This window comes from Dendrobium catenatum, unplaced genomic scaffold (genome assembly GCF_001605985.2).
Source record: "Dendrobium catenatum unplaced genomic scaffold, ASM160598v2 fragScaff_scaffold_1211, whole genome shotgun sequence".
Taxonomy (NCBI): Eukaryota; Viridiplantae; Streptophyta; class Magnoliopsida; order Asparagales; family Orchidaceae; genus Dendrobium; species Dendrobium catenatum.
The window spans coordinates 605761-624056 of record NW_021319673.1 but is presented as its reverse complement, the minus strand read 5'-3'; the positions used below and the strand labels follow the sequence as shown (position 1 = coordinate 624056).

Below are 18296 nucleotides of genomic sequence, written 5' to 3'. Positions count from 1 at the left end.
CAACAAATGAAATTACCTGGAGATCATGTGGAAATAGTACCATTTGCTTGTTGTAATCCAAAAAAATCTTATTTATTTTCTAAAAGGTACCAATTGCATATCAGCATTTGATCTTTCAGTTACATCATGTATCAGCCGATCTATGCATTGATACAATCCCAATTTTATTTCAGGATTTATAGACTTATTCTCTGTATTAATACTAAGGGTTTAAATAATAGTCTGCTGCATGCAAGTGTCGGTGAAGGTGTAACTCCCACCTATCATCAATAATATTCTCTATTTCTCTATAAATTCCCTCTTCACCTCCTAAGTTGTAGTCAATCATTTCTTTATCTTCATTTATAATATTGTAGATGAAACTCATAGCAGACTTCTTTAGTGCATCCACCATCCTTAAAACTTGTACTAAAGGTTTAGTGGTTGTGATGACGGACGAGAGATTTTGCTAAAATCTGTCATTTAAAACAATCTTTCTAACATTTTTTTCCCTCGGCTTTCAATGCCCATGCACAACTGTGTGGAGGTAAACATAGACTCCAAAGGCTATCTAGCATCTAACATACTCTGCAATGTCAAGTAGGCGGTGACAAATCTTATTGCTGCTGGTCTTAGAATTTCTTTATTCGAAAATTTTCTCATAAAAGCCAAAACCCAAGAATGGTTGTAAATAGACTTACTTTTTTTTTTATAAGCGCATTCTTGTGTTAGGATATGGTTGTTTGTTCGATCTTTGCAGGTCCTAGTTGTCCGAGCATAATAATGCAAAATATGGGAGAGGGATCGGGCAACTTTAAAATTTCTTTTTTTAGTAGTAAAATATATATATTTTAAAAAATTATAATTTTAACTATTAAAAATGTAATAATTCAAAAAAAAAAAAATGATTTTTTTAAAATGAAAATTTTGAATTTTAGTGGTGTTTTGTTGATGAAGAGATAGGGAAGAGAGAGAAGGTTGATTGGAGCTTTTTCATCTTTCAATTTTATTCAGAAATTTGCTCTATTTGTTGCATATAACTCAAATCTCATTTTAGTTTTCAATAAATTTGATTATTATATAAATTCTCTTATATTTAAAAGAATTGATTATTTCCTACTGCATTTTAATTGTGGCATTTGCATAAGCAAAAAAGGTTGGTTGTTATCACTATAAAATGGGTTGGCTATTAAAACATAATACCCTGCGCGGGAAAGTGGGCCGACGGGCTTTCCTTTAAAGATGGTTGTGGTGTTATCTTGATTGTAGCCTGTAACAGATGACCAATTATGCCGACGTGCAGAGAGTGACGAATTTTTTTTGATTTAATGAAATCACATGTAATGATAATTGATTAATTGAATATGATAATTGATTGTTGGATAAATGATAATTGATATGACTGATGACCAATTGGGTATTAGTTGCGGTAAAAGATGTTAAAAACACTTCATTAAAGTTGGATGTCCTGCCTTGCTAAATCATATATTGATGCATGCATATATTGATAGTATTGATGACATTGAAAGATACATTAATATCATTAACAATATTGGATGCATTGATAATGCATATGCATATGAATAAATAAGATATATTCCTTCAGTGATTTATGAATGATTTTTGCATCGTTGTTTTACCGATTATTGAATTTTATACAAATTATTGATTTATAGAATCTATGATATATTTTTAAAATGATAAATAAACAATTCTTTCAAATTTGATTCTGGGGACTTACAAAAAATGTGTTGTTGTCTGACAGATCTCTTGACTATGCATATCTGACATGTGTACCAACCATGTCGGCACATGTTCGTGTCTGACACATCTCTTGAATCATCATATCGTTGAAGAGAGGAGTTTTGGTGCAATCATCATACATGTAAAAAAAATTATTGTAGCTGTTGGGGTTGATGATAGATAATAACTAGGAAGAAGCATTAGGATCGAAGGATTAGGTTTGTAGATGAATCAGGGATGGCACAAAGTAGTTTACGTGAAAAGGATGTGCAAGAGACAATGCACGAGAAGTTGAGATGCATATGGGGATGTTGTAGTTGAGATGCTAGGGTTTTGAAAGCGGGATGCAAGGGGCAAGCGGGGCATATGTGGGTCATGTGGGTCATGGTGTAAGGGGCGGTTTTTGCTTGACAAAAAGCATAGTGTGAGCTAGTAATGGGTGTGGCTATTCTCTTAAGGAGCATGTGAGATCTAAAGCTGCGAGTTGCAAGAGTTAGGACTATTAGTGGTGATAAGTGTTAGATTAGGAGAGGATAAAGGTGCGAAATTTAAGGTCAAGCATTGGCCATTGGTTATTAGATTTGATGACACAGGCATGCAAACTATAGTTAAGTGAGAAGGTTGTGAAAAGAAATTGTAACAAAAATGGATTACAATATGGGCTTGCAATACTTACTCTAACCTTGCCTCATGTGTGTGATGGTTTTCTCAGATCAAGATGGGACTTCAATGCATGAAATAATTGGGTAGGATGGTGCTTGGAGAATCAATAATCAAAGAAACAGTCGAATCTCACTTAGATACTAAACTTGATGGAGGAAGAAGAGACTTTGCGTACATAACGTGGAGTGATTTTCATACACAACTTAAATCTAGAGGAAAAAAAAAAAAAAGGGTTACAAGGATAAGATCAAAATTTTAAATTAAAACGTAATCAAATGTAATCCTGACAAGATATTTAAATTCAAACCTATTATTATCCAAATAGGGTAAGTAAACATAAAACAATAAATTGTCAGAAAAATATGAAAATTTTGCTAAAAATAGATTTGTGACTAAAAGAATATGAAGATCAACCCAATTCGGCTTTGTTGTGCTTGATTTGATTCCTTGTAATTGGCCTTAGGAGCACTTGGGTTTTTTTCTACCTGTTGTATCTTGATTAGTGGCTATACTAGATCACTTTTTATATAGACATGCCATTTTTTTAATCATTTTTCATAGTAAAATGATGTTCCCCTTCACTTTTCACATTATGACTGTTGTGGAATTACAGCTCTGTGAGGCTCTGGGCTTTAACTGGCGAAGTTTTGATGGAGATGATGGGCCATTCATCTCTGGTGTACTGCGTGGATGCACATCCATCTGGGCTTGTTGCAAGTGGGAGTGAAGACTGCTCCCTCAAGATTTGGAAAGGTGGTTTCTGTACTGTATATGAATTATTAAGGTTACCCACTAGTAACTCGCTTATCCTCTAGGTGAATCATCATATCATTAGCCGTATGCCAATTATTTGGAATTTTCTTTATGAATCCTCCCCAATTTAAATTGGTTGCTTAAGCATGTTGGAAGAAACTAATTAATTTATCCTTTTCAAATTCTTCAAGGAAAATTTCTTTTCTTTTGGAAAGTACGTAAGCAGATATAGCTTGTTCCTTTTAAGTGCTCAAATAGAACGTGGTCAATTCCCTGTGTTTAACAGTCAAATATTTTCTATTTATAGAATAAACACCCTCCTACCTCCAAAGGGTAATTTCATGTGTAACACCTGGATCTTTTCTATTTATAGAACTAAGATCCTCATACCTATATTAGTGAAATTCCCACCCAGATTTCAATATATACAACAAAACTACCAATTTTCACTAGTAATATTTTGTTAAATTTTCAATGACTTGGTTGAAACAAGTGTAAACATGAGCTTGCTAATACAAAACATTTAGTTTGGTGCTAGATACGTAATTCATAGATTTGAGTGATATGGGTGTAAATATCCCATCTTTTTAAATATTTGACCTGTAATGTTTTTTTTTTCCTTAAAGTTGCTCGATTGCTTGGATGATCCTCTATCATGAGGGGTGGCTTTTGAATCCATCATGTACTTGTACTTTTTCAGCGTTTATTGCTAACATTCTCCCATGGTTATTTTGCAACTTGAAGGTGAAGATCTCTCAACTTGTTTCTTAAACTTTGCATAATATGTAAGAAATGAAATGGTATGATTTTGAATGTAATGGTTGCCCTTTTACCTATTTCTTGGCATGATACATTATGTTTAGATAAATTTGATCAAGGGCTTTTTTCATGATTCATATATCTTTTAGATTTCTATGAACCGGGCCTTGACCTAGTGGTTCATACATCCACTTCTATCATTGAGGTCATGGTTTCAAGCCTCTACTCCACTTAGCTGCTACTACATTGGGAAAAAAAAATCTAAGATTGTTATCTATTGTCTCTTGCGCCAAAGGGTAATTTGCTTCTGTCTCTGTCAATGTAGTGGGCCTTGTACACCCCATTAATATATAATATATGAGGATAGATTACTATCCTTAAAACAAAATAAAGAAAAAAACTGAAGTGGTAAGTAAGCTGTCAAAATGAGCAGGTTTCTATATTCTTACCATTTTATTTATTTATTTTGGCATTTGGCTTCTATACACAGATATGCAATCTTTTTTCTAAGCAAGAACTCTTGTTTCTTAGGCAATCAGTTATTTTCTATTATTGAATAATCTTTTCTATTATTTTTTTAGCTTGTTATGGGATATTAATGTCCCTATCCCTAGCCCTTTTGTACTTTATTTAGACACCAACTTTACAATCTTACGCATGTAATTTGTGCAAACTAGACGGGGCATGCGTTCAGAGCATTGAACACCCTGGGTGTGTTTGGGATGCCAAGTTCCTGGAAAATGGAGATGTTGTGACTGCTTGTTCTGATGGAGTTGTAAGAATTTGGACATTACATGGTGATCGTATTGCTAATCCCTTGGAGCTCGAAGCATATGCACTGGAACTATCTCACTACAAAAGCAGCAGGTACAGTTTATTGTGTAATAGCTGTTTGATGCTTCAAAAAAAGCAAAAGCAGGAACAAAACACTGGAGAACAGTTACAACTTTTTATCTCTAACAACACAATTTTGACATCATCGTGAAACTTGCTTCAAATATTTTTGTCAATCATTTGGTAGTTCTTCTAGCTTTTTCTTTCATATTCATTTATTAATTCTAGAATACACATCTTGCAATTGGAAACGGCATATTATTTGTATAATTACATACCAGAGAATTATATTGTGTATTAAGTATTCGTGTTTATTCTTGGGACTTATAAGCTTTCTCCCTGCCTCCCTCCCATCACCTTACCTCTTCTCTCTCTAATCCCAGGAAGAAAGTTGGTGGCTTGAAGTTGTCAGATCTTCCAGGTTTGGAGGCTTTGAAGATTCCAGGTTTTTGCTTTTAACTTTTTCTTCTACCTTCATATGCTGCTCTAGTGTGAGCTGTAGTTTCTTTCGCAGTTGTAAATGAAATTCTTTACCCTCTTTAGGTGCCATAAACCCTTGTGTAGGAGGACATTTGATGTGATACATGCAAGGAGTTCACGAGAGATTATGCTGTAGAAGGGGAGTAGGTGGGAGAGATTTAAAATTTTTCGAATTTCAAACAAGAAGAATAAAGGAGGGAAGATGTAATTAATATTCCCTAATCTTAGGCCATAAATTAGGGACTAAATAATTAGAGAAGGGAGAGAAGGTGAGCCGGCCAATGGGAAGAGAAAAGGTGTCCACATACAATGTATGTGTACCCATGCATTAATGGGAGATTAGAGAGTTAAATTTGAAATAATTTCAGATTTAAAATGATTGAAGGATGCTTCCTAAAATATATGTACTAATTAGGAAAGCATTTGAAATTTGGATATGAGATTAATTAATCAATCAATTTTCAAATTGATTAATTAATTAAATAAAGAAACTTCCCAAAAGTAATGTAATTAATGAGGGTGGATTTGAAATTCAAATTAGATTAATTCGAATTTAAAATCTTTCTGAATTAATGGCATCCTAAATAAGGAAAGAAGAGTTTTGGAGGAAAGTGATATCAAACAAAGAGATTGCTGGCAGGTTAGCATTATGTAAGCAATCTAAAATCAACCATAAGAATCACAATTTTTCAAATAAAAGGAAAATTTGCATACTCCTTTAAAGGAGCCAAGTTTTCAAAAATTAAAATGATCTTGCATGGCCAGTGTGTCTCATATAGAAAACCTTTGCTTAAAGACCATATAACAAAAATCCGTATTTCTTGTGAGTTAGCATTATGCATACCCACATGATCAAACATCTTAGCCTAAAGGCCAAGTTGTAAGTCATATTCTCTAAATAAAAAAAAAGTTTTCCCTACTATTCATATGCATTGCGACTGGACTACATGATTTTAAAAGTGATTATGTGAGTTTAGCTATTAGCCCCTTCTAGGCAGAGCAATAAATTCAGAGGTTGGGCAGATTATGTCTCATGTGAGGTTAGTTTGTAAGTCCCTTGTACTATGTTAGAATTATGTTCAAGCCACTACCCCTCAGTAGTCCTCATCGTAATTCTAGGATCCAAGGTTGTTGTTGACTTCTGTTGCTTCATAAGCCTTCACAATCCAGGAATTTCCTTTAACATGTATTATTGGAATATAAACCCCAACATTCTAAGGTAAATTGGTCAACTTAAACATAAATTTGGTGTTTGAAGCGGCAAATCATCCATCATGCCAACCGTTTTTAGGACAATACATTTTGTTGTATTTTAGAATTTTTTTTGTTCATTTTTGCAAGATTCATTATTTTGCATGAGAATATAACCTTTCTTTTCGTCTTAATATTAAGAACTACTTATGGTTACTGCAGGCATGACTAATGGGCAGACTAAAGTTATTAGAGATGGGGATAATGGTGTTGCTTACTCGTGGAATGCAGAGGAGTATAAATGGGATAAGGTTTGTCCATTTTAGAATATTTTAGATATTTTTTATTTATTTCAGGCCTGTTTTGGATTAATTTCTGGTTTTCATTTTTTGTTTTAGAAATTTGGATAAAGCATGTTTAGTACGTTTTTTATTAGTATTTTTGTTTTTTATTTTTAAAAACAAATCATGATGTTAAAAAAAAAAAAAAACCACTCAAAACAACTTTTAGATTTCAAAATTTTTCCTTCCATACCCAAGCTCCTTGAGTTTTTTGAGCATCTTCTGTGCACAAGCTTTGACATCTGGTCTTCTTTATTGGATGTCCCCGAGCTTCATCCTTGAGCATGACAACCATTCCCGAGCTCTGTCTGGCATCGCCATAGCTCCTTCGTTGAGCGTCTTACAGTGTTCTATAGATTTGCCCTCACATTGTCATGGAGATGTCTCCTGAAAATTTTGTATTACACCTTCAAAAAAAAAAAAAAAAAAAAATCCAAAAGTGATTTCGACTGCCCTAATATTTTTATATATGAGTTATTTTATCATGATTCTCAATATGGATACACTTTTATATTGATTCATTATATCTACCTATGATATCTCTATCCATCAGTGCCTGAATGCCTCTGTGGCTTCTGGTGATTGGCTGACTCCCACTTAAGACCCTTGGCCCATTTAGATTTCTCAGCTTGTTGGCTTTTGGGAGTAATGAACTCTGAATATTTTATTTTATAGATTAAAAATCCTTCAATAATGAAGCCCCCTCGTTGAATTATAAACCAATAAACCATAGTGCTTCTAGCATACATGCGACATTTTATTGGTGACAGCCTTGTTTAAGAGTTGAATTCAGGAGATTTAGTTCTCAAGGATCCATGAAGGTTAACAAAGATGGTTTGTAAAGTTTGGCTTAAAGAGTGATCGGTGATGGTGAAATTGGTTTATGAACTGATAAACTAGGTCTTACCTTTCCTAAAAAGCGTCTGATAGAAGTAGTGATGTTTGACGCACTTGCCATTTTATTTTCCTCAAGATGTCATTGGGTTGTTTTTTGTCATAATGTGACACCCTGTTTAGCAAATGTGTTGGTATTATTTGATATACTACACATTACATGTTTCGGGAACATTTTTTGACTTTTGACACATGTTTTGGTTTTCTTTTGTCTTGAGTGATAGTCATTTTGCCTTTCGGTCGACATTCATAACATTCTTGTATCAGCATATTTAAATGCTTGGCACAATACCCAAAATTTGTGCCTCTAGGATAATGAACTAACTGAAATATCGAGATTATTTTCATTGATTATATTTGATATATGAATTTGTTCAAACCTCTTACAAAATTTGTTTTGTTTCGCATTCCTTGTCTCGAATTTATATTTTTTGTTGTGCTTCTGTAGTATTATGATGATGGACTGTTATGGTTGTTTGTTGACAAGTTTATATTCCTAGAATTGTTGAGTTTTTTTATAGCTTTTTAATATAGCCGGTTGTTATTTTGTTTTTACTGTATCTATTCTAATTGCCCAAAGTGAACGTGCTTCAGAATCCATCTAGTATTGTCTGGTAATGTTTTGAATTTTTGTTTTGTTTTAAAGCCTGCCATGTACCGATTTTGATTTTGATTTGTGTGGGAAATGCACAGTAGAAAGCATAACAAATGTCCGGGACCCCTCCTTGGCTTCATAGCTCTTGGGGAACACACTGCAGTACTTGCGGAGCAGCTTGTCCTTTTCTTGAAAGTAGCAGCAACTCTGTTGCATAGGCAAAGCACAAGAGCATTACAAAATGAGGCTCTAGCGAAGGAGAATTTAGAAAACTTGAGCCGTATTGATTTCCATTTATATTCTTACCCCTCCCTGCTTGTAATCAAAATGTTATTGTCTAGCTGGATTCATCAAGCAAAGCGGACAACATATATGATTGTAGGATCATTTAGTACTAGTCATTCCATTTTATCCCAACATATGAGCCAACATAGGACCTTCTTTGGTCCTTCAAAGGCATGTTCCAGAAGGGGAGGGAGGGAGGGATACCTTCACACCATAACTTGTGTAGAGAGGAAGGAAAGAGATACTGATGAAGTGAGGGAATACATATGTTTCACAGGGAGGGAGGGTTGGAGGGAGGGAGTTGATTGATATCTTTGCAACATAGCTTGCGTAGAGAGAGGAAGGAGAAATAGATATTGACAGGGAGGGGGATGCATTTGTTTCACATAGTTGTGAAGTGATTGATATCTTCACACCATAACTTGCATAGAGAGTGAAAGGAGAAAGCGATGCTGATGGGATAGGGGAGTTGCATATGTTTCACAGGAATGGAGGGAGGTGATTGATTAATTTTATAGTTGTATTTTCTCCTATTTCATTTTAATTCCTATTGAAGTCCCCTTAAGTGTTTATGAAGAATCTTGAATTTCTCTATTCAATTTTTTTTAATAATTTACTTTAGATATACTTTTAATCAATTCAAAATTAGATTGGTGAAGTTGTTGATGGACCAGGAGATGAAAACAATAGACCGATACTTGGTGGCATTCAATATGATTATGGTATGTTTTATTTGTTTTAGAAAGTTGAAGCTATACTTTTTTACTTATGACACTTTTTTTTTTCATTCTTAGTTTTTGACGTTGATATTGGTGATGGCGAACCTGTTCGTAAATTGCCATACAATCGAGGAGGTAATTTCTTTATTACATATTTTGTAATTTTCTAAAAAATTTCATGTTTTGTAATTTCGCGTGTCTCTGCATTACTACCATCCCTTTTCATTTGATTAACATTTCATTTTGCATTTTTTACCTTGCACATGCCTTCATGCATATTACTCGTAATCTTCTCTTTAAAAGTGATACACCTAAATGTAGCCCATACAACTCCATTTTAAAACATATAGTTAACAAGCATTTTGATAGCTCAACAAAATTCAACCCCTCTTGTTTGTTATAACTCAGGAGTATTTTGTTGAGGTCAATTTTGTTTGTTATAACCAAATTTAGACCAGGGTCTATTTAGATTCAAAGTCAAGACTTCTTATTGGCATAAGCCACCTAATTAGTTATCCCTCCCGTCCGTGGGAGAGCATTTTTTTAATAAAGCATAATATTGTAACCATACAAGACTGAATTAATATGAGCCATTATTAAAAAATGTCATATTAACATGTAAAAATGAAGATAATTTAAGACAACATGATGGCAAAGTAGAAAATATCCATCCGAGAGGTGAAAAGATCCATGAAAAGCTCTCATTTCTGATGCCTAGTTTGTAGCCTAGTTAATACTGAAGAATGATCATAATCGTTATTTTTAGTCCCCCAACTTCCCCGCCCCCCCCACCCCAAGCGTCAACACTTAATAAATTATCATCTGAATCAAAATGCTGCTCAGAATCTGTGGCATCAACATCCTCAACATTAGGAAGGGAATGATGGCCTAACTCATTGGGAGGATTTGTAACAATGTTCTTGGATATGAATGAGATTATGATATCGAATGCTGGGTTTAGTAGATATGAAGTGGCTTTTGATCTAATATCATTTAGAGTTTGTTTCAAAGTTAATGCGCATACTTGGAGGTGTAGCTGTATCCACCACTAGAGAAGATGGGTTTTCATTATTTGTATGCTACTCTTGTTCATAACTATTAGGGTCACTAATAGTCGCTTTCATCAGTTCTAGGTGAGCATTGAAGCATTCAAAATAGTTATTCTAACAAATTTTGCAAGATGTGCAGTACGAGGAAATATTTGAATACAGGCTTCTGTTAATAACCACAAGAGGAGCCAATTCAGACTGTTATCCAGAGGTATGATAAATTCCATTTCAATCATAACCCTAATCATAGATGATTAAAAAAGATGGGAAGTAGCAGCATCTATTTGCAAGGGTTTGTCAAAGATAGAACCTATAGGATACAATGCAAACTAATTGCAAAGGTTTGTATATAGAATATTCTTTTGACCAAATACAAGTTTCACATGAATGCACGTATAATCTCAAGATCGATGTCTCAAGATCATTTCTCTTCTCTTGGTTTTCGTGTTCACACGATCCTTATCGCATGTTTCTTTCCCACTCGTTACTCTTCCCAACTTTTCTCCCTCTCTTACTCAGCATACCTCGAAACCTAACTCAACTCTCTAGATCTTCAGCCCATCTCCTTCCTCCCTTGTTGTCAGGCCCTAGCACATCGTGTTATTTCCCACATCTCTCTATCAACCTCTCCAATCAAGCTCATCTCCATGCCTACCTAAACACTAGAAGTCTTAGATGATAAAGGGGAGGAGAAATTGCAAGCTCTCTCATGTTGGGCACCCCATCCCTCTCCCTTCTCTCAAAACCTCCTGTTGTTGGGCTCTCTTCACACATCCCACACTGTCGGCATCCTTGCTCTTATCTCGCCAGCCTCTCTTCTTCATGCAAACTTTATCCTAAAACATCCACTCATGTCCCTCTTGCTCAAGCCACTATCTTGCTCACTCTCCTACACGAACCTCTCTTTCTTTCTCACTCTTTTCTTTGTCTTCATCATCATTCGCCCATCTGCTTCATGTTTAAGGTAGTAAATTTCTTAATTCTAAAACTAGACTACTACTATATACCAAGTACTTAGCGTATACCCAATGTTTAGCATAATTGAAAGTTCTCTCTTGGCATTGTGACGGGTAACTAATCACAGGGGATTATTTCTATGTGAAACTTGGAACCATATCTTAAAGTCCTCGCATGAGAGCAAAATCTTTGCACAACATCTTATTTATAACCTAATCTACCTTTTAAGGCTATCCCCAAAAGCTGCTATAGCGGGGTGAGGTGCAATTTATTATGTCGAGGTTCAATACAAGGGCATTAGTATATTAAGTTCATTTTATGTTGGAACAATATGTTTGCAAAAAAATGACATCCCTACATAGTTTTTGTTGATTTTCCACAAATTAAGTAGGCTACAAGTCATGTTTTGATAGATTTCTTATTAGGGTATGACGCAATGTATATTATAAAAATGGCTATGAGGCTCTTCTGGGTGATTTGGAAGTCGATTTCCACCCTTCTAGCTCTTTCAACCAACACCGAATAATCTTCGATTCCTAAAGGTTGCCTAAATGAATCCATTAGAATAGATAGGAATCTATAACATTTTTCCTCTGCTGTTGAAATCAACTGTGATGCATATCTAGATAGTGTTGCAAATCCTGCTTCGTATTGCATCATTGATTTGTCTCCTTGAATTAATTTTATAAATTTATCCTATATTTGTCTCCTTGCTGACATAGGTACGAACCATTGTCTGTAAAGTTCCACAAAATCTTCCTAGTTAACCAATGTATTTGGAATATCTCCTAACTTGTCCTCACGTTGCCCTCTCCAGCCCCTTTTTGCTTCTCCATCAAAGGCAAAAGTAGCAAGTGACACTTTCCTTTTATCAGGACATGACATGCTATACAATATTTTCTCTATACGAAACAACCAATTTTCAGCCTCAATTGGCCCCTCATTACTTTTGAATAGAGGCGGTCACATGTCTTGAAATAACTTCAAATATTTATCAACTCCAACACCAGGTTGCGATCTTGATTCCTGAAGCAGCTGGGTCATAGCCGCCATTATCTGGGTGAAGGTGTTGGTGTTACAGTCACTTCAGGCGGTACTTCTTCTCTTCCCATATTTTTGTCGGTTATGTCCTCTTCATCATCCGTATATCTGATATATTTATAAATTTATTAATCATATCATTTAATCGAATATTTAAGTTCTTCTCAAATAAGTTCATAAATTATTTCTATGGCTCTTTCATTACGATTCACATTCTTAAGATACTTCTTGGGTTCTGATACCATTTTTGTCACGACCCAGCCCGGAGGCTCAAATTAACGGGGTTGGATCAGATGGTCGGATGATAGATTAGATTTTCAATTACTAAATCTATCTCCATTACACTTAAAGAGCCATAAACTTCAAAAATATGAATTGATATGATATTTTATGACTTAAAACCTTTCTTTTGGCGCGTCATGTTTACGGTACACATTTCACCTCTTCTATTCATTTTGATTATATTAAATTATATTTGAAAATGTTAGAACAACTAAGAGCAAGTAAAATATGCTTCTAAATTACAGTAACCCAAGGTAATTGAAACAATATGCATGAGCATTTTAATTCCTATCATAAAATAATTACATTTAAATTCATTTTATTTCAAGACTTTTAATATTATGCATACTTTCAATATTATGAATATATAATATATTTATCTATATATTTCTTCTTTCTCATAAATAATACAACTATCACAGGAGTCACCGTCTAATTTAATATCAATAAAGGTACTCATTTTTTTTTTCTTTTTTCTTTTTCATAACCTTTTTCATTTACGTGCACAGGTATATTGCGTCCCCAGTCAGTACCATTAGGGGATGCGTTCCATCAGTCAGCATGCATATATAAGCATACTGCATAAATTATATCTTTTACTTTTTTCATATCATTTCATTTCAAGTCTTTTAGTTTAACATGGTCAATTTACTTTAATAAAGAAAAATTATGTAACATTAACAGCGAGCAATTAGATAATAATAATACTTGATGCATTATGTATAGGAGAAACAAATATCATTATTGTAATTTAAAAGACGTAAGTACTCATCTTGATTCTAGGTATCTTATTTCTTCACTATTACTCTTTCCTTTGAGGTCAATAGATTATTACCTATATAAAATAATTTCTTATTTACATTCTAATTTAATATTTTAAAATTTCTTCTCTTTCTAAATATACTTTAATTCATTAAAATAATTATAGAGTATTTCACTTATTAATATTTCATTTACTATTGAATTTTAAAATAGATGTTGTGCTTTCTCTTACTCTCCAATTTAGTTAGTTAAAGCACCTAATTGCTCTTGTATTAATCAATTTCTAAAAGTGTTGATTTTATCATTAATTTTAAATTACTAATAAAATTTACTCTTCCCTTACTAGATGAAAAAAATTTATTTAATTATTAAAATTATCCAAAATAAATTTCTATATTAGTTTATTTATGATATCTCTCTTAACTCAATATTCTCATTTATTTCTATTTTAATTTATAAAATCTTATATAAATTTATAGAATTTACTCTTTATATAATTTTATCATTGATCAATTTAATGAAAATTCATAATCTAATTATTATTTTTCTCAAACTGATATTTTAATTTTATAAAATTAATAAAAAATAATTCTAATATAAATTTTTTTATTTTAATATTTCTTAAAAATTTCTTATAATTATCTTTTATTAAAATTCTAATAAGATATATTAAAATTATATTTAAAATATTAATTTTCTAAATTAACTCTTTTAATTTATGATTTAAATTTAACAAATAAAAAAAAATGAAATTCGCTTACCTTCCACGCTTGCTTGCGTTAGCCCTTCGCCTGCAAACACACACACATACACACTCTCTCTCTCTCTCTCTCTCTCTCTCTCTCTCTCTCCCTCCCTCCCTCTCTCTCTCTTTCTCGGTCGTTCGGCTGATTCGACGCACAATCTCTCTCTCTCTCATCCCTCTCTTCTCTAATTTATAGAGACGAAGTTAGTGACGCCCCTTTCCATTCGTCCTCTGCGACTCCAACCGACAGGAGCGCTCTTCGTGTTTCTCGTGAAAACGAACGATGACGACTTCTTTCTTCCTCAAATCGACGGATTGCTTTAGCTTCTGCGATTCCAGGTAAACGAATCGGCTGCTTCGTAAGCTATAAGGGTTATTACAAGGATTTAACATATATTATTGTGCTAAGGGTTATTACAAGGATTTAGCATATATTGTTGTGCTAAGGATTATAGAATATTCGATAACTTTTGAGTATAGAAATGAAAGTATTTGCTCAATTAAGCTAAGCAAATACAGTAAAAAAAATTAGATCTATAATTTTGGGACTACAAACCAATGAGGGGTCTAAGAAGTTTTCTTTTCACCGAAAAAACTTCATTTGCTTAGTTAATGTAGGAAGCTTTATTTTGGAATCCTATGCATAAGTTCAGAGTTATTTGTTGATTTTTAGCTCAAACAAATAGACCAAAGGAACTTAGGATTTGGTCCTAAGGGTTATTGACACTCTCTTGATTATTTTAGCAATTATTTGAAATTATCTATGGGCTTCCAAGAAGGCACCAAGCAAAGAGTTACCGGATAGAGATGATTCAATTTGAATTTGATTCAACTTGAATTACAACAACCCTAAATTTGTCTAAGGATAAATTGGATCCAAAGAGGTCCTATGATTCATGCAACAAAGTATTTGAAGCTTTGGAAGGCTTCAAAGGACTACTCATGAAGAGAACGAGAACTCCTAAAAGGATTTATTATTATTATTTTTAGAATGTTTTAGATTCATTAGATAATAAACTTCACTTTTATGGCTATGGGAGGTCTTAATATTAATTTTGGCACAATCTATTTACCTTAGAAGCACATAAAGGATGATTTGCATCTTTAGGAATTTTTCAATGCTATAGGTTATAAGTTTTCTAAGTTAAAAGCAATTAGTCATTTTATTTTGATGCTTTATGATTTGCAAAATACCAACAACAACAACAACAACAACAACATCAAGCCTTTATCCCACTACGTGGGGTCGGCTACGTGAATCCTTTTTCTCCATTGTGTCCTATTAAAAGTCAAATTCTCGTTTAAATCTAATAAAAAAGGTCATTCCTAATATTTTTATATTCTTAATTTCTTGCAAAATACCCAAAAAAAAAAAAGAGAATTTTATTATCTTTACCTACTATAGGACTTGAAACATAGATCTTTGAAAGTGTATGAAAGATCCCAAAATGATTTTGTGCTTTCAAATTAATTAAATTTATTTTTTGGATATCCTAAAACTTAAGAAAGATTATAAATCCTAACAATTACAAACTCCTATTTTGATTAATTTTGTCACTTATAGTAATGAAGTGCAACTTGTATGGCTTGAAATTAATGCATAATCATTTATTGGGGATCGAATGGTTATTTAAACCCTAGGAGCTGATATAGGCGAAGAAATAAATTCAATACGAATGCTATTCCATGCATTGGGGGAGTTATTGGATAAAAATTCAATTATTCAGTGCTTCGTTGTCCTCTTGCTTAGGATTTAAAGAAGAACCATCAGTTGAAAATTGTTTAATTTTTATGGATTATGGAAGAAAGAAGAGGACAACAGGATTGGATTTAAGAGCATAAAAAAATGTCATATAATTGGACCTAGGGTTGAGGGGATTGTCATGCACATCCATAAGGACATATAAACCTAGGTTTTCTAAGTTTGATATGTTGACCATTGGCCCCACCTCATGCCGGTTCATTCTCCAAAAGATGCAACTGCTTACGAGATCACCGAACCTCTCTCTCCCTCATAACTCCCGTAACTCCCACTCATAGCACAAAAAGCCCCCAAACCACTCTCACCTTCTCATTCAATTTGCATGCAGAAACCTTCCTCGCGCTCTCATCTTTTTCTTTGTCGAGCATCCCCAACCAACCCCGCTCCCCCAATAGCAAGCAGAAGCCCGAATGAAGAAGCCCGCTCTACTCCATTCCACGCGGTAGTCTGCCCTTCCGTGCTCAACCCCGAATTCACCATCCTGACTCCATCCCTCGTGCCATCTAGCTCTTTCGTGCTCGACCCGAACTCACCATCCTGCGTGGCATCCCGCTCTTCCCCGCTAGACCATAACCAGTCGTCCTGATCTCTTGCACCTGACTAGCCCTCTCTTCCACATGCAAAAGTCCCGAACCCCAGTCGATCTCTCGATCCATCATCCACTCAAACTCGAGCACCTATAGCCGCTGCCTCCTTCAATCCCAGCTCGTTCCGACTCACCCCACTTGTCATTGTCTTCATCATTCTTCCTACCCTAAAATGTATAAATATGTATAAATTTCTTTCTTTTTGGTTTGCTTAAATGACATATATCCAAGACCCGCGCCGTTGTATCTTTTATTCGGCTGGGAGATGAACCATAGATGACTTGCAATGTTGTATCTTTGATCCGACCAGGAGAAATGAACATATAAAGACCTCGTGCTATCGTATCTTTGATCCGGCCGGGAAGATTGAAAGACTAGTGCTACTTGACACATTCTACATGGAGGGTGCGATACGGGAGGTTGCTGAAATTTGGAACAAACAATGGACCCTCACACAATTAATTTCAAATAAAAATTTGTCATTTTAAATGATTAAAAAAATAAAATAAAAATTAATTATGTGTAATTTTAATTAAAAAATAAAGACCACACTTTCATCATACTTTGTGGATTTTAGCTAATGGACTGTTTATGGTTCACTCTAAAGAAAGGAAGGCATGCTATATCTCTGATCTTAAGATAAGAGTTTAGACTCTTCAAACTGAAGCTACAACATTATCTGCACAGCTTACTTTGTTCCGGAGTGACACAACCGGTTTGGCGCAAAGAATGCCGAACTTAGGCCATGCTTACAAACTATGGAACAACAAGCCTAGTTGCGTGATGCACTAAATGAAGCTCTAAAGCATGAAGTTGAGAGATTGAAGATCGCAACTGGTGAAACATCAACCACAAGTGAAGCCAATGAAGTGGGACTAAATCTCTTACCCTTCAATCCCTCATTCTTTTCAATCCCCCAGCCACAAACAAACTTCCCTCACCAATCCATTCAGCTACCAACCCCTTGTTTCCATCAGCCCCAACTCAGTACAAAAAATCACCTATTGCTCTCTTACTCTCATTCCCTTTCTGATGCAAATCCTCACGACCACCTTGGAAGACTTCAGCGATTAGATATCATCAAAGATCCTCTCATTGTTAAATCAGAAAGCTCCACCATATCGGCTAGTGAGAGCAACAACTTTTGGTTGGGGTTAATTCAAAGCAAGTGCAGCATGCAGTGGACATCATCTATGTTTATAATAACCTTGATATCTTCATTCACCAATTAGGCTGCTGCTGCTTCAGTGCTTAGAGGAAGGGAGTGGCGGATTGTTGTTCCCTTTTTTTTTTCCAGGAACGGAACATGATTAGCAATTAAGGGGAGTGGATATGTGCTACAAAAGGTGTTGCTTCGGCGTGAGGAAAAGTGGTCAACAAGATTTTGCAGAACTTCCATCTGAAAAAGTATATAAAATTGTTCTCTTACAATGTATTGAGGTCAGCAACTGATAATCTCCATCAAAGAAATAAGGTAGGTTTCAGTGGTTTTGGAACTTTCTACGAGGGAATCCTTAAGGATGGTACACCAATTGCTGTGAAACTATCAGCAGAATCAAAGCAAGGCATTAAAGAATGTTTAAATGAGATCTATTGATGCAAGCAGAACTAGAAAAGTGACAAATTGGAGAACACCAGGACAAGATTTAAACCAAACTCGATTCATTTAAAGCTTGCAAACATCCAAACAAACTTAAGAGAAACATAAGCCAAATCGAAGAAAACAAAATAAGAATATAAAAACGCTATCCTCAGTAAAACCATCTAGCGGTCTCCTCACATGCAACGAAAGTAGGAATTTTAAGAAAATTGTGCTTAGGCTTGCAAACCGAGGGTCCACCACTGCAAAAGAGTCCAACGTCCTTTCCAAACATA

General features: G+C 34.5%; 1 protein-coding gene across 1 annotated transcript in view; it reads left to right on the top strand.

Moving 5' to 3' along the window:
• Positions 1-18296, top strand: part of LOC110103848 (phospholipase A-2-activating protein) — a 93772-nt gene that overhangs the window by 17623 nt on the left and 57853 nt on the right. The window contains exons 6-11 of the mRNA XM_020832708.2: positions 2999-3138; positions 4575-4764; positions 5115-5176; positions 6625-6713; positions 9167-9239; positions 9312-9371. Of these exons, the coding sequence (XP_020688367.1) occupies positions 2999-3138; positions 4575-4764; positions 5115-5176; positions 6625-6713; positions 9167-9239; positions 9312-9371 (614 nt within the window). The remainder of the gene's footprint in view (positions 1-2998; positions 3139-4574; positions 4765-5114; positions 5177-6624; positions 6714-9166; positions 9240-9311; positions 9372-18296) is intronic.